Source organism: Oxyura jamaicensis (assembly GCF_011077185.1).
Source record: "Oxyura jamaicensis isolate SHBP4307 breed ruddy duck chromosome 1 unlocalized genomic scaffold, BPBGC_Ojam_1.0 oxy1_random_OJ106549, whole genome shotgun sequence".
Taxonomy (NCBI): domain Eukaryota; kingdom Metazoa; phylum Chordata; class Aves; order Anseriformes; family Anatidae; genus Oxyura; species Oxyura jamaicensis.
In genome coordinates, this window is record NW_023303232.1 from 30,952 (window position 1) to 52,360 (window position 21,409).

The window sequence follows — 21,409 nt, forward strand, 5'->3', positions numbered from 1 at the left end:
CGCAGCGCCTCTGAGGAGACTTCCCCTGCCGGAGCCAATCAACGCTCACCGGGCTCTGATTGACGCGGGGAGGAGCCTATCGCGCGGCGCGGTGAGGACCGGGGGGGGGCGAGCCCCGCCCCCGGCCCGCCTGGCGGAGCGGCGGCCATTTTGTGCCCCCCTCAGGGCGGCGGGCGCTGGGGGCCGTTAGCGGCCGTTGACGGCCGTTGGGCGCCGTTAGCGGGCGGGGCGGCGGTAGCGCTCAGTGGATACCACACGGAGACACCCGCGTCCGGGCAACTGCGCGCCCTGCAGCCGGGGGAGAGGGGCTGTGGAAAACGAGGGGCAGTGCCCGCGTCTGAGACACGACAGGAGGCTGCTTGAAGCCTTGAAGCGTGTTTATTATTATTTATTTATTTATTTATTTTAATAAAGAGGCTGGCGAGGAAAAGCAAGCGCGGCTGTGCGTGACAGGGAAAAGTGCCCTGTCAGCACAAGGGCTTTGATGCAAACACGACGCGTGTCAGCCCCCGCGCCCCCAGCAGCGCTTAGCGGGGCAGTAATGAGCGTTTGGGCTAAGATCGTCGTTAAACGTTGAGCTGTCTGGGAGCAGGAAGGGGAAAATTAGGTTGCAACAATGCACCTAGGCCTTATTAACAAGACGTCTGTCTTGGCTGAGGAGTTTCTGATCTCTGCAGTTATTCCAGTTTCACAAGGACATTACCGGTTTTATTATTAAATGGCTGGTCTGCATACACCTGGTGTGTGCGTATTAAAAGGGGGGTCCAGGGACAAGTTTCCCCTGTCCCCTGAGAGGAGCAGCATTTTTCTGGGAGCAGCCTCTGCCGCCTCAGCGACGCGCTCTGCCAGCTCAGCGGGAACCGCTCCGTCAGGACACCTCAACCCAAATCCGCAGCGCGCCTCGCTCTGCTCGTCCTACTTCAGGGAGCTGCACAAAGGCTCCTTTCTCCTGCTCCGTGGTGGCAGCCGAGCACGGCACAGTTCTGCTGGGACACGTGCCGCATCCTTTGCTGTTCCGTCCTGGCCTCACGCAGGTTGGTCGGTGCTAGGCTTGACCTTTAGCCAAAGTGCAGTTTTTGCGGGTATCTGCAGCTACTTTTTCAGAACAGAGATCAGTTGCTGAGCATGCCTCTCTTCTGACAGCAGGGTAAGAAACAACCTTGGGATCACACTCGGAGGCAGAAGTTAGATAATGTGTTGATATCGGCAAGGTAATCACTCTGGATGATTTTGTATGTAAGAGCTGTATAAGGTTAAATAGGGGCAAGGTTTCAGGGGAATAACAGAGTGAATTCCTGGGAGAACATGGAAGACTGAATGAGGTAGATTAGGACAAAGCCATATCCTACATGCATTTCTAACCCACTCCTGAGCTAACATTTTTAATGTCCCCAGCAGCCCTGCCCCGTCAGGGTCTGATGGGTGCCCCATACAGAGTAAACGCATCTCCCTTCAGCCTGATTCACAGCCCCAAATCCCAGCTGTGTGAGCTGTAGGTCTGTGAGACCGCCCTTCCTGCTGGTGTGTGTCTCGTGGTTAGCTCTTTGGTGTCTCCTGAAGTGAGACACCCTTTCTGGGGCTGGGATGAGCATAACCCCTCCTGTATCAGCTCTCACATTGCAAACAAGGGCTGAGCTCTGCAGGCTGTTCCTTCACAAGGACGACAGGATCCCTCTCTACACCGTTACGTATTTTGGTAAAACTTGCAGGTACTATTTCTGATACTGCTCTGGGGAAACAACTCAAATGTGTGGAGAGAGAGCTGGCGGCGGCGCAGTCAGAGGAGCTGCATTGCCTTAAGACACCAGGCTACAAGCACCACCAGAGCTGAGCCTGTCTGGCGATTTCTCAGCCTCCACCAGCAAAGTCAAACACCGCAGGAAATGCCTTCCGCTCTGCAGGTAACCTCTCCGACCCCAAGCTGGTGCACGCCCGGGGCTTCACTGACGTGACGGATGTTGGGCTGCTACTGGCTAGGTTTTGTCCTTGGAGGAATTCTGTATTTCCAGCAGCCCTTGTCATAAGCACTGTCTCTGATGTAAAAATACAAACCAAAGCCAAACTTTGCCCCATAAAACCTTGATGTTGTCTCAACTCAGTCGCGGGTTGCACTCAGCAGCACACTGCATTTCATGCTGCAGCTGAGGTGCCCTGATGCTGGAGATGGTGTGAGCAGCCCTGTCTTGCTGAGTGGTTTCTTTTTGTCCGAGTAGCACTGACACAAGACATAACCATGAATCCACAGGGCCTGCACATGTTTCTGTACAGAACTGTGAAGTCCCCATAGTCTCTCAGCAGGGCCGAGCCCCTGTGCTGGGGCTTTTCCATCATCCGGGAGCATGGATCTCAGTGGCTGTTTTCTGAAGCCTCAGCTTCTTGAATCGAGAGATCACAGGAGGATCTTTCTGCTGCTTAGAGAAAACCCTAGGCATTTCTTATCCTCATGACTGTAGAGGACACTTGAAAACACAATCTGAAGTTACCTGAAGGCTCAGAAACTGGGAGGAAAGCGAAAGGAACCCTCAGATTATTTTGCTTACGATCTCCTCTGCCTCCACATTCCCAGGGCTTTTGGGGAACACTGGCTCAGGGACGCTGGAGGAGGTGAGCAGCAATTTGCATCGAGGCTTTGATTGACTCCAAAGGAATTACGTATCCTCTCACGTACAAAGACCTCAGCACTCCTGCCTTTGCTTCTGTCTCCGCAGGCGTCTCCAGCACCCCCACTCCCACTCCGTGATCAAAGCTTCCCCTCGTCTCCTTTTATCATTTTAACATGCTCTAGACTTCCTGCCTTCTCCACTGCAGCGCATGCCCAGAGCCACCTGCCAGCCGAGCGCACCTCGAGCTCCCTGCGGGAGCCCCTGCTGACTACGTGGGAGAGTCAGAGTGACGCTCACCTCGGTCCGCGTTGCTTCACACGCAGCTGGGCACACAGCTAACCTGGTGTACAAATAAGGCGGGGAAGAACAGCTGTTTAGGATATTCACTGTACACATATGAAAGAAACACCAGGGGAAGAAGAGGGCACGCCCATGTTGCACGTCCTCAACACTCCTCCAGCCTCCAGCTGCTTCCAGCTCCGCACCTTCCGCGGCTGGCTGTGTCTGCTGGAGGTAGAGCTGTCCCCAGGAGAGGATGGGCCAGCTCAGGAGGAACACAGACCAGAGGCTGAAGCAGGTGGCTGTGTTTCTCCTCCGCTTCTTTTGCTGGGTTTTGAAGGGCAGACTGGGCAGACAAGCCTTGTGGTATCCTTAGGCAGTGAATGGGACTCGTGTTTTGTCATGGAAAGCTGCTTGAAAAGCCCCAAGCAGAGGGTGATGGGCAGTGGTGGAACCCACCGACACGCCACCTTCCTGCTTCAGAACGAGGCCAATACCACCCCAAATCCCCGATGGATGCCTGCCCAGCCTGTTTTTAAAAATCTCTAGCGATGGAGACTCCAGCGCTTCCCCAGGCAATCTATTTGAGTAATTAACTGTCTGTTCTGTTAGAATGTGTTTCCTAATGCCTAGCATCAATCTTGCTCCTTGCGATTTAAGCCCCATTACTCCCTGCCCTATCCCCAGCGGACACGGCGAACAATTGATTCCCGTCCTCATTGCAGCCAGCGATCGCACCGCGCCGTGCCCCCAGGAGAGAAAGTCTCGGGCCGATTCGTTACGCTGCCTCTGCCTGCAGAGATAACCCTCTCAAGCTCACCCTGTCGGCACAGGGCAGAAGAGAAAGGAAGGATCTTTTGGTACGGGGGCTTGCTGTACACTAGGGATGTGACGCTTTAAAGGCAGAAATGCCCGCAGCAGGACTCGGGGAGATGTGGGGAGAGGCTCAACCCCTCTCTGGGGCTTCCAGTCCCCCATCGCCTTGTCCCCGCAGCCTGCGGGGCTGCCCCATGGCCGTGTGCGGCCGTGCCACCGACGTGGGCATGTGTCAGGAGGCACGGCCGGCGTGATGCGGGCCCTCTGTGCTGACCCCCGGCCCCTCCGGCCCCCCTCCGGCCTCTCCTGCAAGCCTGGCGCGGGGCTGACCGGCCTGATCCCTCCCACCTGCCCGCTCCCCCTGGCCTGGCCCTGACGTCAGGGAAGGCGTGCGGATGCGTGTGTGCGGGCTGCACATCATACACACATCAGGCACCGCAGAGACGTCGGGAGGCAGCCGGCAGCCAGCCAGCCGGCGAGAGGAAAGCCCCCAGAGCCGGGCTACATGCGAGAGTGCTGCTCCTCGCCGGGCAGCGGAGGAGCGCTTGTCCCCGCCGAGCGCTGATGCTCTGCAAGCCCCAGCTCCAGGGAGCCCCAAATTGCTGAGGAGGTAAGGGGAGACACGACGGCCATCCAGCTCGCCCAGGCTATTGTAACCAGAGGTTAAACTTCACGCACGGCGTTTGCTTTCAAGGCTGCTTTTTTGTTGTTGTTGTTCTTTCTCTCCTTAGGTGGTGGAAAAGGTGTGAGGGTGAAGTGCTGCTTCCCTCCTCCGTTTTGTTTATTCCCCACCAGCCTCCGAGACAATAACTCCTCCGGGGGTGGCAGCGCTGCATGGCCGCTGCTGCCGGGGGCAAAGAGCCGGGGCTTTGCCACGGAGGGCTGGGATCAGCTGGGAGCCGGCTCTCCGTTTGCTGAGAGCGGGGGGGAAGCGGCGGGCAAAAATCTGTCTTAGTAAAGCGGGCTGCCGCTGATGGGGGCTTGAATCGGTGCTTCTTTGGGGCTGGCTGCACTATTCATTCCTGCAGACAGCAAGTTAGAGCCACAAAGGAGGGAGGAAGGACACGGATGAGGACATTTGCATGAGGTCTTTGAACAGACCCTGCTCTAATCTGAAAATCAGCCAAGCCACAAACGACCAAATCCCACAAACTTGGTCTTTGGGAGCGATGATTATGCATGTATGCTGAAAAGGTAAATCAAGCCTCCATGATGGCTTCTCCTCCTGCTTCCCCTTGGCTTCCAGCAGCCGCCCTGCTCTCCCCATGGCCTTCCCAAGAACCCGGCTGCAGAGCACCGACTGAGGGAGCTTTTTATAATCAATCCCTAAAGGTGACATTCATATTTTAGCGCTAACCAGGCTGTATCGTAGGCGAGACTATCTCAGCAAAGATCCTTGGAGTTGGCAGTGTGATTGGCTTAGATGGGGAGGGGAAGCTTTAAATGTGTATTCCCAGAAAATGCCTGGGCTCTTTTTCCTATAGCAATTCATCTCGGCGGAGGGGATTTTAGCATGCAGGGTACGTGAAGGAAATTGCTTGACTGGTAATTTAGCTCTTAATGGCATGATCCGGTAACCAAAAAAGAAGGGGGGCGGGGGGCAAAGAGGCTTTCATTAGCATCGGACAGAGACAGCATTTATAAAAACCTGCGAGACGCCGGGGCTGCCTTCCTCCTCTGAGGACGGGAGGATGGATAAACCTCACCTCTGTCCGTAGGCAACCTGCTGGCTCCCACCCCTTAGTACAGCCCCCACGAGAAGCCCTTTCTGGGTCCTTGGAGTTCTCCAGCGCGTGAATTAAGCCCAAAAGCTAAAACCTGTCATTTTGTGTCCAGCTCTCGGGCCACACTCCGGCACCTGGAGGGACGGAGCACGGCTGCAGCTGGGGGCAGCCCCCCCGGGGTGGTGGTGGGCCGGAAAATCGCGTTGGCCACCAGGTGCCCTGGCAGGAGCGGGGAGGTGGCTGCCAGTTGCCAGCTGCGGAGCCGGGCTTTCTTTCAGAAATGCAGGTTTTTTGCACTTGACAGGGGAGGTGAACCTACAAACTCACTGGGTACTAAACCAGAGGCACCGGCGGTCCCTGGGGATGGGGAAAACGTGGTAGGGAGAGGCAGGGAATAGCCCGCGTGAGGTCTTGCTGGGACAGACGGGGGAGAAAATGACCCACATCGGCTGGGTGGGGATGCTCAGGAGCCCCGGGGCCAGGCGATGACAGAGGGACACGCAGCATGACACGCAGCGGCCCAGCCAGGTGGCAGAGGCTTCACGTCCCAGAGCGGGGCGTGACGGCCCCCAGCAGAGCCGTTTGTCTGTCCCGTGGGTCCCGGCGAGGAGAAGGAGCACAAAGACGAGCTGTGTGGGAGGGCCGACGGGCTGAGGGTGATTAAAGCAATTAAATCTGTATCGTGGGTGACGTGGGGGGGGGGGGGTTCTTTGCTGCTGCTAACGAACGGGGAGTGGCGGCAGCAGGAGAAGCGAGGCCGGTGCCTCTTCAAAGGGCTCCTGCCCGGCTTTGGGGGGGGTGCGGAGTTAAACGGGGTCACGGCAGCACCCATGCCGGCGTGCCTGGGTTTAAAAGGAGGGAGGGAGCCAGTGATTTCGTCTGATAAACTGCAGACCTCTCAGCCGCTCGCGATGAAGGGGGCCCTTGGATCTGCAGATAAAAGCCAACGCGTCTCCTGCCTGTCTGCCTTAATTGGCCTGGGGTTTGTGTGCTGGCCCGTCAGCGCCCGGCTGGCAGCTCCGCCTGGAAGCCTCCCCTCGGCAAAAGGCGAAAGCAGCGCAGCCATACGCTGAGCGGTGGCCTCCTGGGGTGCCCCCATTTCATCCCCGCACCTGTGGGGCAGGTGTGGGGAGGAGGTGCCGGTGTCCCCCCTCTGCTTTTTGCCGTGGATTTGGTTTCCTTCATCCCTTTGTTTGCACCCAGTACCCTGGGGTGCCTGAGCGCCTCATTCTGCTGGGCTGCTGCGTGTCCCCGAGTATGGGGCTGCATGCGCCCCTTGCCCTGGTTATTTTGCCTCTAAAAACGCTCCCGTCTCACAGCCTAACAGCTGGCTCAGGGCACGGGATTCGGGTTAAGGCCCCCATTGTCCCTGAGCTGGTGGGGAAGCCGAAAGGCCTCGCCAGTGATAACGCGCAGGAGGAGGCGCGTTTCGCAGCGGTGGCACCGGTGTCACGGCAGCTGGGAGGGCAGGAGGACAGCGGGGCCTTGTGCCTCCGAGTGGGACCGCAGAGTGAAGGCCAGCCCATGGTGAGGCTCTGCAGGGCTACGAGGGGCAGCGGAGCCGAGGCTGGCCAGGGAAAGCAAAAAGGCACGAGGGGAACAGGAGCCGCCTGCTCCCTCCCCAGCACGCCAGCTGCTCCAGAAACCTTTTCCCGTGTCCTTGCTACCTGCTTATTTTGGAGCAGAGGTGACCCCCTTCCGCACATCCCTCCAAGGCCCCCGCGTCTCAGGGGGCTGTGGATGTCAGAAAGCAGACTAAAACCTCTCCGGCTTTCCCTGGCGTGTGAAGTGCCTGCGGGCATAGTCCCAAATACAGCACGTGCCCTGGTGGGGCTGGAGGGGCTGAGGGGTGGCAGGGAGGGGGGGTCACTTGTGGGGTGCCAGGGTCCCCAGCTCAGGGCGAAGGACACGGCTGAGCCCCGGGGTAGAGGCACCTGGTTTTGGATCCCCTTCACCCTTTCAGCAGACACCTGTAACCGCCCCCCCTCGCCCTCCAGGCCGCAGGCAGCAGACCCCTCCCCGCCACCCACCCCCAAGACGGAGGAGCCCCCCGCTCCCGCCATGTCGTCGGAGCCCGGCGCCCCGCCGGCGGTGCCGCCCCTGCACTCGCCCAAGTCCCCGGTGTGGCCCACCTTCCCCTTCCAGCGCGAGGGCAGCCGCGTCTGGGAGCGGGGCAACCTCCTGCTGCGGGACCTGCCCAGCCCGCTGCCCACCAAGAGGACCAGGACCTACTCCGCGTAAGTACCCGGCACGTGGCTGGGTCCTACCCCTGGAGAAGCCATTTGGTGGCCACGAGCCACCGCTGAGGTGCCTCTGTCCCTTCCCTCCCGCAGGACGGCGCGTGCCTCCGCTGGGCCCATCTTCAAGGGTGTCTGCAAGCAGTTCTCGCGCTCCCAGGGCCACGGGTTCATCACCCCGGAGAACGGCACAGAGGACATTTTCGTCCACGTGTCTGAGTAAGTCCGCGTGGCACCGGGTCACCCCGGGGACGCTTGGGGGACACCCGTGGGCTGGGGTGATGCTGTCTCCGTAGGTGATACGGCACAGGTGATGCTCTGTCCCTGAAAGGTGGAGGTGGGTTGTTCCCCCAAGGTGCAGCTCCTGGGTTGGGTGCCCTCCTCGGTGCTGGGGGGTTCAGGGACAGGGTCCCGCTCTCGGCCCCGGTCCCACCGCCTCCCCTCTCCTCTCCCGTAGCATCGAGGGCGAGTACGTCCCGGTGGAGGGGGACGAGGTGACGTACAAGGTGTGCCCCATCCCTCCCAAGAACCAGAAGTTCCAGGCGGTGGAGGTGGTGCTCACCAACCTGGCACCCCACACGAAGCACGAGACGTGGTCCGGCCAGATCATCGGCTCCTAGGCGCCCGGGGGGGGGGCCGATGGCCGCTTGCAGGGGGCGCGGGGGGAGCCGAGCTGGCGGCGAGGCCGGGGCCGCCCCCCAGCACGCAGGCGTCTGCATTCGGTGTCTTTTCTAAGGTTACGGTTTCCTTTCTCTTTGTGTGTTTGTAACTGTCTTTCGAGGGGGACGGGGAAAGCAGAGCCCTCCCTGCAGCCCCCCCCACCAGCTCCGGGGGCAGCCCCGAGCCCCACGCCCCCATCCTTACAGCGTATCACTGCTGGGAAGGGACGGCCGAGCCCTTTCTTGACCCCGTTCCCCTCGCTGGGCTTCAGCCATGCGGCTCCTTGGGAAAAGGGTGACCCGATCCCACCTCATTTTTTTGGTGTGTGTTTCTGTCACTGCCAGCTCAGGCCGTGGAGGAGCGGGCGTCGGGAGAAGCGGGCTCTGCCCCGACACGGGGCCTGCGGGCAAGCACTGGTTTGGTTTCCTTTCTCCTCCGTGGTGCCTCAGGGTTTGGGGGCCAGGTGTGCAGGGCCGGCAGGATGCAGCCGAGGAGAGCGTCAGAGCATCATCGGGCAGCACCGTGCTGCCCCGAAACGGTGGGTCCCGGCTGAACCCCCCCTCCCTGGGAGTTAAACCTTTGTTCAGTCAAACCACTTCAGTACTACAGTAAAAAAAAAAAAAGTGGCTTAAAGGAAGAAAAAATGAGTTTTAAGGGAAAAATGCCCGCTGGCAGGGCCCCGTGGTGCTCAGCGCTGTGTCTTTTCTGTGTGCCACGGAGGGGCCGGCAACGCACTGCCCTTGGACCGGAGCTGGTTCTGGGAGATGGCTTTCTCCTCCTCTCCCTCCCCTCGTCACCCCAGCCCCCGTGGGGACCCCCGTTGTCCCGTGTGTGCCTGTGTGTGTGTGTGTGCGCGTCCGTAGCTTGCCGTGGGGCTGAAGGGATTTTAGGTGGCCATGGGGCGAACACGGGCGCGCCTTCCTCTGGTCGCTCCCTGCGCCAACGCCTCGGTGTAGACAGGGTCTCGTATATAAAGCACAAATTCGTTCTCGGTCCTCTCCGCCATGCCCTGGCCAGGTGGGCTGCTGCGGCCCCGGGGGGGGAACGGGCACGGGGGGCTGGGGGCTGCAGGACCTGGTTGCACCTCGTGCTGCCCCGAACCCAGAGGTAGGGATTGCCCCGTTCTGTGCTGGCTCGGGCCCCGGGCAGTCAGCCTGGCCACGACAAACTGTTTGATTTTTATTATTATTATTCTTTCTTTCTTTTTTTTTTTTTGAAAATAAACTACAACCCTAGACTCGTTGGTGTTTTTACAACTCTGGTGTGGTTCCCGCCTGTCTGACCTTGTGTCAACCTTTGTAACATTGGCAATAAACCATTAAAAGTGACTTTCCCTTGAGCCCTGCTGATCCTGCCTCTTTGTGTGTGTGTGTGGCGGGGCGGGACGCTGCCAGCTGCCCGGGCAGGGGACCTGGGGCACGCAGGGCTTTCCCCAGGCGGGCTCACCACATCCCCACCACGCACCTCACCCTGACGTCCCTTCCTGTGACTCACCTGCACCTGCACACAGCGCTTGAGGGCACAGCACAGTCCATACAAAGCACACGCTCCGACAGCTGCACGTTGGGGCTTTAATAGGATTGATTTATATATATATATATTTAATTAAATATATTTCTCATTTAACAGTTGGTACCAGTCAGACAGGAGCCACCGCCTCACGCAGACACAGAACCGTACGGCAGCACGGTCCCCGCCACGGGGCCCGCCGCATCCACTCGCTCACGCACACGTGTGGGAGAAACCCCCACGGGGTCACGCTATGGGACAGGCGCGTGGGGGCCTCCCGGGCCCCAGAGGGCAGCAGGCACCTCTCTGCCTCTGGGAAGCCCCAAAGAACCCAGCCAGAGCTATAGCAAGACAAGCAGGTTGTCCCCCTGACTCACAGCATGATGGCCCCGGGGTGGCTCCACAGGGAGGTCACCTCAGCCCCCAGGGCCACCACGGTGTCCTGCACCTTCACCACCACCGAGCTCTCCAGAGACCCTGCTGACTTGGAACAGATTTACAAGGGAAATAAACCAAAACCAACCAACCAACCAAAAACAAACACCCACACATACCCTGATGCTCAGTGAAAGCCAAAGAGGAACCACAAAATACAATTCCTCCACGAAGGCTGCAGTGCAGGGCCAAGACAGTGGCCTGTGAAGAGGGCCCCCTGCATTCAGGCTTCTCCAACAGGCCCTCTTCTCCCACACAGCTTTTGTCTGGGCAGAGGGAGGAATTTGTGCATTTGTTGGGGATTTCTGGATGCCAGGCAGACCGCTGCACTCATGCAAATCTGATGCGTTACAGACCTGACGTGCTGAATTCAAGAGGTGCCGCCACACGGAGAAGAAAGCACCCCGACAGTGCTGGGCATACAGCACCCCTGCTCGTGCGAGCGCGGCCGGGCAGCAGAACCAAAGTCCCCTCGGGGCTGTGCCCGTGGCGCCGTGGGAGCCCTGCCCTGGGCGTAGGAGCACCGAGCGTCTCGCCTGAGCAGCTTGGTCCCGTGGTTAGGCGGGAGCGGCTGAGAAACTTTCTGAGGCCCAGATCCTGGGGGGGGAGGCAAAGAGCAACGGGGCTGCGAGGACAGGTGCGGGGTGCGAGGAAAGCGGGATAAAAAGCTAGAGGAAACAGGACCATGGGACAGCAACAGGCAGGCGTCAGCGGCCGTGACACTGGCAGGGAGTGGCGAGGGGCTCCTAACAGCCAGGAATAAAGGCTGAGGTTTGGGTTTGCTACCCACCGAGACCCAGAAGAGCAGACATGGGGCAGCTGCACTGGGGAACTTGCCTCCCTAAAGGTGACCACATAAACTGAGTGCCTGGGAGGAGACGGGGCGGAAAAGCAGGTTTGGAGGGCATTGTTTGGTCTCCATCTCCGTTCGCACCAGGAACTAGATTTGGCGTGTCCTGGTCCCCATGGACACGCAGATGGGAAGACTGAGCACCAGCACAGGTTGCCCAGAGAGGTTGTGGAGTCTCCTCGCTGGAGACATTTAAAAGCTGCCAGGACGTGCTCCCCTTCCTAAGCGAGGCTCGGAGCTGACTGCCTCATCGGCCCTTCTCTTTGGAGCAGCTCCAGCGACTGCCCGGAGCCTGAGCAGACCCACCTTCCCGGGCAGAGGGGGAGGAACGTCAGATGCACGTCCCCTTGTGCAGAAGCGTGAAGAGAAACAGAGCGAAAAAGAGAAGAAAGGAGGAAGGGGAAGGACGGACAGATGGACACAAACAACACACACACATGCACACGCGGCTATGAATGGCCCCTTCCAACGCGTTCAGGTCCCGCGGGCAGGTACTGCTGCCCGCCGAGGCCCAGGCTGGCAAGAGAGTTTTGCTGGCGGACGGACTGCCAGGTCCCACAAACCTCAGCCATGAGCGGGGCGTGCCGAAGGGCTGATCAACAGAGGCCCCCTCCTGCACGCCCACCCGCACTCACACGTTAGCTAACCCCTGACCAGCTCCGGAAAGTGTTTTTCAGTCTAACCCTGAGCAGATTCCTCAAATGAAGGTGCTTTTCCTCGTGGGGGGAGAAAGAGGGGGAGAGGGCTGCTGTGCCCTCACAGTCAGTACTCATTAGCTCTCTCTGGGAAGAAGATCTCGCGGCACCGCTGGACCGTGTCCTGGGGGGACTGGACGCTGTGCCCCACTGTCCGGGGATCGTCATAGATTTCATAATCGTTCCCTCCCTGCAGGGGAACAGAGAACAGGGAAAGCGTTAGCAGAGTCTCACCGGAGCCGCCTCCACGTCGCGCTCTGTCCTGTAAGGAGCCTCCATTTGCTGCTGCAGCGCAGCCTCCCCGGGGCCGGGCTGGGAGCCAGCAGCACCAGCAGCTGTGGCAGGCAGGGACCCTGCTGGGAACGGGCTGCTGGGGCTTTGAGGCTCTTGGAAGCCAGCTTTGTTATCCACGTGGGCAGCAGGGGGGCTGTACAGAGCCCTGCTCCCTCCCTCTTGCGTCCCTTCTTCAGTGCCACGGGAGGAGCGAGCACAGAAAGGCTGGGGAAGGTCCTGGCCCAGCAGAGCTCTGGACCCGCTCCCCAGCACAGTGCGGCACAAATGAATTTCTGCACGACCCGGCGGCTGCAAACACTCGCCACGGGGAGCATCTCTCCCCCGGGCACCACTGGAGGTCTGTGTCGGCCTCCAGCAGGAGCCGTGCCGTGGGCAGCCAGGCCCGGGGAGGGGAAGCAGCCGTCTGTGGGGCGTGCGGGGCGTACTCACCGGGGTCGTCTCGTTCCCGAAGAAGTGGATGGTGTCAAACCTCTCGTCGTCGAGCACGTTGAGGCAGTAGCGCTTGTCCCAGCCTTCCGGGAAGACGTCAAAGCTGATCATGCCTCCTGCCAGCGGGAGGGAGGGCGTCAGCAACGCGGTGGGGACATGGGGGGGTGTCCCCTGCCCCGGGAGAGGGCTGGATGCGAGCGGGGAGCCCTCCCCACGCAGCGGCCAGGCACCAGCTCTGCCTTGTGGCTCTGGCACGGAATTGGGAGGGTGGCAGATGCTGTTCCCATGACAACAGGCCGAGTGACATCAGCAGGGCTGGGTGACAGCAGCACGGCCCCGTGACTGCGGCCACGCAGGCAACAGTGGGCTGCAGGGGGAAGCCGGCAGGGGCTGTAAGAGGCACCTGCTGGAGGAGATCTGGGGTTACGCCTCGCAGAGAGCATCTGCGTGTCCTTTGTCCCCACGGGGGGGAGCAGGGGACAAAGCACGTTAGCAGAAACTGGCACAAAGCACTTCCTAGGCTCCTGCACAGACGTCACTGCCTCTTCTAAACCACTGCTCCGGTGCTGCTTCACCCTGCAGGGCCTGGAGCTCCTGGCACCCTGCACACACGCAGCAAACCCCGCGTACGGCACTAGGGGAGCTTTCCTGGAGAGCACGCGTACGTGTGCACGTGCACGCACCGCCATCGTATTTCGTAAACGGGTGAGAAACAAGCCCTTGGTCCTCATCAGGCAAAATTTATCCCAGCACTGCTGCTGCCTTTTGGGGGAGCTCCAAGGCAGTGCCTGCCCCTGTGCTATCCCTGCTCCAACACAGAGAGGACACGCTCCTCTCAGAACATGACCGAGGGCACACGGATGTCCTGGTCTCGCTGAAGTCAGGAGGAACAGGGATGTGAGCCGGGATGTGCCTCCCCCCACCAGTTCAGATCCCCGCTCCTCTTGCTTTCACGTGGGGTGCCGCCAGCAGCCCTGGAGTTTCCCACTCTCTTTCTTCACAAATAATAATCCTGCCTCTCCTGGGAAGGGGGTGACCCACAGGGGAGGATCCCTGCTGGAGGAGAGGTGCTGATCCCCCAGGCTGTTGAGCAGCACACATACAGATGCCGTGCTCTGGCTAGCTGAGATGTCCCTGCTGGTCTGGGGGTCCTTCCCTGGTGCTGGCCCCTCAGGAAGGACAGGTTGCCCTGGGCAAGGCTCTGCAGTACTCCAGGGAGCAAGTGCCCTGTGAGATCAAGTGCTCTCCTACAGAAGAGCAGGAACTAAGCTTGGTTGCCCGTTTCCCAGAACAGAACAGTGTCCTCATTAAGAGTCTCCCCCTTTTTTTTTTGCATCCACAGCCATTTACCTATGAAGAATGCTGCATTTCGTTGTGTTCTGTCCTTTCATAAAGAGCTGGGCAGCAAGGAGGGCTCCTGATGCCAGCTGGAATGGGTAAGGAAATTGGAGAGGGGAGGGAGGCCTGGTGTCGGGGACACCGAGCACCGTCCCTTGTCTAGACAGAGCATGGGTCTGGGGAGCTGCAGCAAGATCTGCCATCACCTTGCACCCTCCACAGCCTGGGACAATGCACTCAGAGCCAGCTTGCCCCAACAGCCCTGGTTTTGGATGCCTGACCTGAGACACCCGATGCTTTTGCTGCGGAGGAGCTGGGGTCCAGCAGCTCCCATTGTCTTTGTGCTTTTACACAACAGGACTGGGCTCTGCGTGGCGGCTTCCCAAAGTCAGGGGAGAAAGGCCCATTGTTCTGCTCTTGTCCCCTGCGCCCGAGGGACACGGCTGCGGGGCCTTTGTCTTTCTCTGCTATGACAAACGGGCTGTGTCAATGCTGCAGGCAGCACAGGCTACACTCGGCAGGACACTAAAGGGAGAGGCATAGCGAGGCTGTCAGGATGGAAGTCCTTGGAAGAGCAGAGGGCCAGACAGCACTGTCTGACACTGGGATCAAGAGTGGAGTGTCACATGCCATGTCCCGGCCTTGTCACCCCCTTTGCCCTTTGGCTAGATTTCCACGTGGCACCTTCTTATATTACACACACCTATCTGTTCTGTGGAGGGTCTTCTTCTGGCTTCAGCCCCATCCCTTAGCTAACCTCCTTTTCCAACCCGTCCTGACCACGTTCCCAAGGCTGCTCAAGCCCCTCCTTCAGCCCCTTGCCCTTGGTAAGCCGGCTGTAAAAGTGCGCCTCCACCCCAAGACATGGCCCTGCAAAAGGCCACGGCACAGGGTGGCAAACGCCCTGCCTCTCGGCAGCTCTTCTGCCAAGAAGACATTTCCCTAGTAGCCAGCCTTCCAAACAAAACTCCAGCGCTGAGAAACATGAGATCCCTTCCTCTCTTACACCCCTGCATTCCTCGAGGAGCCTGTGCAGTGGACTGAATGTGCCCGGAGCTCTGCTGGCAACCCTGCTGCTGATGCCTGAGCCAGAACAGACCTCCTGCCTGCGCAGGGGTGGGCTGAGCACAGCCTACTGGAATAAGGCACAGATAAAGTCATGGGACAGAACCCAGCTGGTTTGGATGATTCCCAGAGAGGAAAATCTACAGCACGGTTTATCCTCTGCCATCGACCTGCTGCAAATGCGAATGTGACACCCTCGCGGCGGCTCTCCAGGAACAGAAGCCTGCTGAGCTCTCACCAGGGTCTCCCTGGGGAGCACAGCTCCAGCGTTCACCCAGCCGGGCCCCCGAAGGGAACAGCCTGGATTCCTGCTCCCCTTTCCATGATTTTAAGGGAAACACAATAAAGAGGCCAAAGCAAAGCCAGGGAAGCCGCCCCTACTCACCTCGAGAGAAACGCAGGCCCTTGCCAGCAAACTCCCTCTGCAAGGCTGCCACAAACTTCTCCCGGATCCGCTCCTTCTGCAGAGGAGAAGAGGAAAGAGAAGGGTTTGGATAATCAGATGTTGACACTCTACCGAAATACACCGTAAGCTGTCTCCGGGGCAACTCTGGCTTGTTGCTCTGCTCTGATCACTCTCCCCCCTCCCACCTTCTCTGAGCCCCTGGAACAAGGGGCTTCAGGGTCCTGAATGGCCGTTGTGGTCTGACTGCCATCAGTTCCCTCCCGTCCGACCCTCTCCTCCTGGCCGCTTTAACGCCATTTAACCAGCTTTGACCAGCCCTGCTTGATGTCTGCCTACAGACACCAGCTCAGGGCAGCTCCAGCAGGCTACGGGGAGCAGCAGATCTGCCCAGCATATTTGCCATGGCTCTCCCGGTCTAAAAAGCCCCTCAGTTCCAGCTCTCTTAGGGATGGGAGAGCGGGAGAGAGGAGACAGCTGCTGGGCCACCCTGGAGGGTGAGCTAGGCTAGGAAGTTTAGGGCTTTTTCTGAGGCTTGCGGTGGAATTCTACCTTTGATTACTGTAAACGAGGAAACACCCTGTCAAATACATGTTTTCTTCCCAAGGGGCCTCCCACAGCACAAGGAATACTGCTGGCAACCCCACTGCACTGGTAGATCCCAACAAAGTGAAATTCTTCCTTTTATTTATGTCTCTCCTTGGGTTTTCTGCCTCGAGTCCTGTCTCCACCTTGCTGCCTGTTTCGGCCTGGCGCACAGCTTGTAGCTGGGCTCCCTTCTCCCCAGGAAGGGGGGAGCTCAGCAGACCCGAGATCTGTGAACAGAGCAAAGCCACCAAAGGGGAGGGTGAGCCCAAACCCAGCCTGTACCTTGTCCAGCTCGGAGAACTCGATTCGCTCCTCCGGCGTGCAGCTCCGTCCGATGGGGGAGATGTTCAGCATCCCGTTGCGAAACTCAATGAAGGTTCCTCTGTGTGTGGGCAAGAGCACGAGGTTACTGGCGGGCTTTACAGGGGCTGGGAGAGAAAAAGAAAAGGCTTTTCCAGGGAAACGGCTGCTCAGAGAGGCATGCAGTGTCCGCAGGGACACGCAGGAGGAGAGGAGCCATGCCCACTTGTGGGTGCTCGTGTTTCAGGTGTGCAAGAACTTCTAAGGTTGCCCAAGAGCCCTGTTTCAGCAGGCACAGACCAGGCTTCAACAGCTCCTGAAGGTCTCCAAGGGACAGTTTAATAAAAAGACTGCAAATGAAGAGGCACAAACAGTTATTGTGCCCTGGAAACAGGCTGGGAACAATGGGCTTAGGTGAGATAATAGGAAACATTTTGTGATGTTGTAATAGCTGCAAGGACAGCTGTTGCCTGGACTGCATCAACTGCCTGCCGAGACTGTGGCATCTCCACCCCTTTAAGAGAAGTTCCCTGCGTTGGTCTGTGTGCGGCTGGCAGTAGCTTGGGGCAGTGGGAAGCAGCAGGTCAGTGTAAGGCGTTGCTGATGCGGGGCAGTAGGTCAGTGTAACTCATTGCAGCAGGCTGATGAGCAATCAAGACCTCCTTGTGAGACACAGATCAGGCAGCCCCCTGCAGGGCCTTCCAGTGTGCCCTTTGACACCCGCACCTTTGGCTGTGATTCCTATCAAAGCTTGCACTAACAGGACCCAGCTCCCTGCCTCACACCCTCGCCTCGCGCTGGCACCACTACTCCGCCAGTTCCTTGGTGGGCTGGTTCAAGCCACTAAGCTGGCACAAAATCTGCTCCCATTCTTCTCTCCTTGCTCCAGGCGGTTTTGTTGGCTTATCACCTCGGAAGAGCACACCGAGGGTTCAGACAAGTACCAGCACTGCTGCGCAGGAGGGGCAGGAACGACGTAGAGCAAAACAGAAACAAATCGGCAGCAGTGCTGATTTGAAAATAGATTAAAACTCTTGCGGAAACCTACCCGGAGCAGGAAGATCCCCTTCCTTGTCCGGCTGAGGAGCACTGAGCTCCCTAAGCCTCTAACGTCCCTCCCAGCTGTCTGCTGTTTCTCTGTGATAAAGCGCTTACCCCGGGGGAGAAACTCTCCCCCTCCTGTCTCTCAGCACAGAGAACTGCCCGCGGAAAGGGCACGCAGGCAGCCATGCCTGAAGCCTGCGGACAGCATCCCTGCAGCACCGAGGGTTTATGGCTCCATGCCCAGGGCCAAGACTCAGGAGACGTGGGTTAAAGTCCTTGCTTTGTTAGAAATCCCATAAGCCTAAATCCACAGAGGCACTCGGGAGCTGAAACCTCACTGGGTTGAGCAACCAGACAGCAGTGAAGCAACCAAACAGCCTTGAGGGTTCTGGGTCCCAGCCCACGGTTTCGGGGGCATGTTTAGCCAGCGCTCCTGTCGCAAGGAACCAGGCTGGCCCCTCTCAGCAGGGCTCACGTTGCCACGTGGTGACTCACATCAGGAAACCCATCTGGATCACAGTTTAGCAACTTTCTTTCAGCAGCTTAATTTCAAGCCCATCACTCGCCCCGGGTTCACCATACTGGTGCTGACACGAGGGGGAGAGCAGGAACAAAACAGCCAGAGGCGAGGGGAGAGCAGAGCTGCTTGGCAGTGCTGGCTTCACGTGTTGGTGAAACTGTGGTCTGAGGGGTGCTTTGACGTCTGGGCTGAGTTGAACCCAGACTGGTTCAACTGCAGGCTGTCTCTGAAAGAGGTCCTTCTGCTCTCCCCTTCCATGTCATCTTTTTCTCCCCTCTATTCTTTTTTTTTTTTCTGCTGGATCTAGAAATGACATGATAACAGAGCAAGCCGATCCAATGGAAAACTACCCTTTTCTTTCCTTGCCGCGGACCAGTTTTCCTTCAGACCACGTGTACCAACCCGACTCACCCTGTAACTGCAGGATCTCATGCTGGGGAAGCAAGCAGGAACACGTGGGTTGACTGCAGAGCATGGCCAGCCCCGTTACTAGTGGCTTCAAGTGACTTTAGGTTAGACAGAGCATGAGACTGTGTGCTTAGTCTCTGCACCTCCCATCTTAAGACCCGTTGTTTGTCTGTCTGGAACCTTACACAACCAACAGTGCCTGATGCCCTGACCAGCAACTAGCTGTTACCACTGTCTTAAATCAGATGCATGCAGTAGCTGTACCCTGCTTCTGAGGGAAGAAAATCTGAGGGGGAAAGCGCAGGCATTATGCTAAAAACCAGTGCAGACTCTCCAGAAGAAAGGCCCGCCTAGATTATTTGCCTACAGTGCCCAGCTCAAGGGGGCAGTGATCCTAGACAGGGCCCCTAGATACGACGGTAAAACCTGTTAGACCTGGAGCAAAGATGAGCTCAGTAGCTCAGCTGTTCTTACGACAGCTCTGGGGTCCACAGCTCCCTAGAAATACAACAGACATTTGCACAGGCTCAGCCCTTTACCGTTTCTTGGGCAGTTTCAGCAGCGCCATGTAGTTGAGACAGAAGTTGATGAGATCCTGCAGCAGCTCCTCTCCCAGGTGGTCCTGAATGGCCTGCGGGAGGAGAAGGGGAGTGAGGAAGATGCAGGAGCACACACAAAGCTGAGGTTCCTGCCATTCTGTCAGGAAGAAAGGACCCCAGGAAAATGGCGAGGCTTTTTTGGACTAGGCCTTTCTACCAGATGTTGACGGTACGCAGTGAGGGGATCATAAAACAGCAGGAGTGGGTCAATTTTTCTCGTGTGTGTTGCTTGGCTCTTCTGCCCCACAGGAGCACAAACCACTGAACCTCTCCTGGGGCTAAGCAGCTGCCATGGCTGCGGTGGCCCTTGGACAACCATTAACCCACCGGCCACGTGACAGGTGGGGGAGCACGGGCTCCAGACCCTGTTCCAACCCAAAAACGTTAGCAGGAGGAATGGGACATTCAAATCTGGCTGCTGGGGAGGGAAGACGAGGCTGCCCACCTGCATGCAGGCAGGCACCGCTCCCCGTGGCGCTCAGGAACGCAGGGACGAGGAAGGAGAGCTGTGTTTGCACGAGGAGCCGGCCTACCTGCTTGGAGACCAGCTGCCCATTCTTGTACTGCACGGTGCCATTCTCTGCAAAGACGTAGTCAAACTTACTGACGACTGAAAGGGAGGAAAGAGAAAAAATGGATGCTGCTTCAGCCCTCGGCTAGGAAAAGGGGCCAAACAGAGAGAGAAGCGCTGGCTGGATCCAGGACCCAGCGTGCTTTCCTCCAGGCGCCTTCACAGCGCAGGTCTCACGGCGCCCAGCACGCAGGCGGCGACCCTCAGAGCTCCCCGCGTGCGGGAGAGCCGCTATCTCCAGCAGGCAGGGGGGCAGCTGACGCAGACGGAGGAAGCGACCTGACTGGGGTCACAGACCGAATCAGTGGCAGACGGAAGATAAGAGCGCCAAAACGTCAGGCTTTCAGCCACGTGCGCGTTACCCGCTGCCGGGGTGCTCCGGTGATGCAGTTATTGGTTATCTAACTCCGGCCCCTCCTGGCAGCAGTAAACACAGTGCTGCTGACTCAGCCGTCGGTGCCACGCTCCCCCGAGCCACGCAGCCCATCGCTGCTAATGAGGCAGAAGAAGGACCTTAGAACTCGGCTGCGTGTTTGCCATCGATCTGAGAGATGGAAAACAAGCTGGAGGGAGGAGAGGCTGCCTGCCCTGCCCTCCCGGTCCATCCTCTGCCTCGCGTCCTGCCCGGCTGGCGCCCGGCTTGTCCCCTGCGGGGCTGGTGATGCTGCGGGTGCGCTGGCAAGCGGCTTGGGCAGCCTCTCCTCCCATCCGCTCGGGCTCTGAAGGCAGCCAGCGACCCGTCGCATAGCTAACGGGCGGACTACATTCGCCAAGGGCTGCCAAGAGCCGCAGGAGCCTGGAGGGAGCTCCGGCAGCGACTGCGGCCCTGGATCGCGACCAACAGCGGGGCTGGCGGCGTGGGCTGGAGCATCCCTGCCCGCCGGGCTCTCCGAAGGGCAGCGGGAGCCGGGCTTCGTGCGGCGGCTCCTTGGGCGCGTCCAGCAGCCCACGGGCAGCCGCGGGGTCCCGTTGCTGATCTGGGGCACGCGTGAGCCCCTACACCCAAGCGGGACCCCCAGTGCGGGGCTACCGAAGCGGGCGGGCTCCCATGCTTCTCACCTTCATCCCCCTCGCCCAGCTGCTCGGCGATCTTGGAGTAGTCGGAGCCGCCCACCACGCCGATCTGCACCCTGCCGCGCAGCTCCTGCAGGAACCGGTCCACCTCGGGCTCGATTTTCTGCGGGAGCGGGAGGCAGACGGGGGTGAGCCCGCCGCCCGCGGGGCCGAAATAGCCGACAGGCGGCTGCCCCCCCCCCCCCCCCATCCACCCGGCGGCCCCCCTAACCTGCCGGGCCGGCGTCAGGGTCCCGTCCACGTCGAAGAGGCACAGCACCCGGCCCCGCGCCGCCGCCATCCCCGCGGCCGCCCTCTGCCAGCCCGCCCGGCGGCCCGGGGGCGGCCGGGGGCGGGACCGCGCCGCGGCGCCATCTTGTGGTGGCTGCCAGGGCCGGGGCTGCGGGGGAGGGCTCGGCGGCGAGCTGTGTCAGGCCTCGGGCAGCTGGTCCAGGGTGCTTTGGGATTTGATTTTAGGATTATGGTCCTTTATAGGGGTTGTCTATGTGCAATTACACATACACCTGTCTTCCGGGCAGCGCAACCATGCCCTAAATCCCAGGGCTCTCAAAAGACAGCCATGGAGTCAGACGCACAGCGAACTCCCGGCGTTCAGACACACAAGCCATTTCTCGTTTATAAGCCACAACACGGTACGAGGACAAGACTTCCCCTGTCTGACTGGAAGAGGCATGGTGCTGGGAAAAACTGCCAGCTCGCTCCCCTCACGGCCCTGGAGATGTGGCAGCACTTTGGTTCTCGCTGCAGCCCAGGCTGCCCCTATGGTCTGTCCTCCTGGCTGCTCCCATAGGGCATCCCAAACCTTGTGCTCAGCCTCACAGTTATTTAGGGCCAACCTGCTCCCCTTGAGGACTCCAGGACACCACCATCTCTTTGCAGTCTCTTGGCTGACCTTGTGCTTGCACAAGCTGGGTGCTCACCCCTTCACCCAGCTGGACTAAAAACATACCCCTGCACATCTACGTTCT

General features: G+C 59.2%; 2 protein-coding genes and 1 long non-coding RNA gene across 5 annotated transcripts; 2 read left to right on the plus strand and 1 right to left on the minus strand.

The window, feature by feature from the left end:
- The first annotated feature begins 873 nt into the window (after window positions 1–873).
- On the plus strand, window positions 874–2,890 carry LOC118156920. Its single transcript, XR_004746495.1, has 3 exons — window positions 874–1,147; window positions 1,710–1,901; window positions 2,709–2,890. It is a non-coding gene; the product is annotated as an uncharacterized LOC118156920 (long non-coding RNA).
- A 932-nt stretch (window positions 2,891–3,822) lies between these two features.
- LOC118156919 (cold shock domain-containing protein C2) lies at window positions 3,823–8,942 on the plus strand. Of its 3 annotated transcripts, none has more exons than XM_035311146.1 (4): window positions 3,823–4,308; window positions 7,420–7,659; window positions 7,756–7,878; window positions 8,117–8,942. In XM_035311146.1, exons 1-4 carry the CDS (start codon window positions 4,094–4,096, stop codon window positions 8,277–8,279), a joined length of 741 nt encoding a protein of 246 aa, XP_035167037.1. In that variant the 5' UTR covers window positions 3,823–4,093; the 3' UTR covers window positions 8,280–8,942. The 3 variants fall into 3 exon arrangements, with proteins under 3 accessions (XP_035167037.1, XP_035167038.1, XP_035167039.1); XM_035311147.1 differs by lacking the exon at window positions 3,823–4,308 and adding an exon at window positions 4,335–5,271; XM_035311148.1 differs by lacking the exon at window positions 3,823–4,308 and adding an exon at window positions 6,028–6,078.
- Window positions 8,943–11,459: 2,517 nt separating this feature from the next.
- Window positions 11,460–20,815, minus strand: LOC118156918 (phosphomannomutase 1). The gene is made up of 8 exons (XM_035311145.1): window positions 20,653–20,815; window positions 20,427–20,544; window positions 19,330–19,406; window positions 18,737–18,828; window positions 16,208–16,307; window positions 15,320–15,395; window positions 12,532–12,647; window positions 11,460–11,998 (listed from the first exon to the last, which is right to left on the minus strand). Exons 1-8 carry the CDS (start codon window positions 20,719–20,721, stop codon window positions 11,876–11,878), a joined length of 771 nt encoding a protein of 256 aa, XP_035167036.1. The 5' UTR covers window positions 20,722–20,815; the 3' UTR covers window positions 11,460–11,875.
- Between the last annotated feature and the right edge of the window lie 594 nt (window positions 20,816–21,409).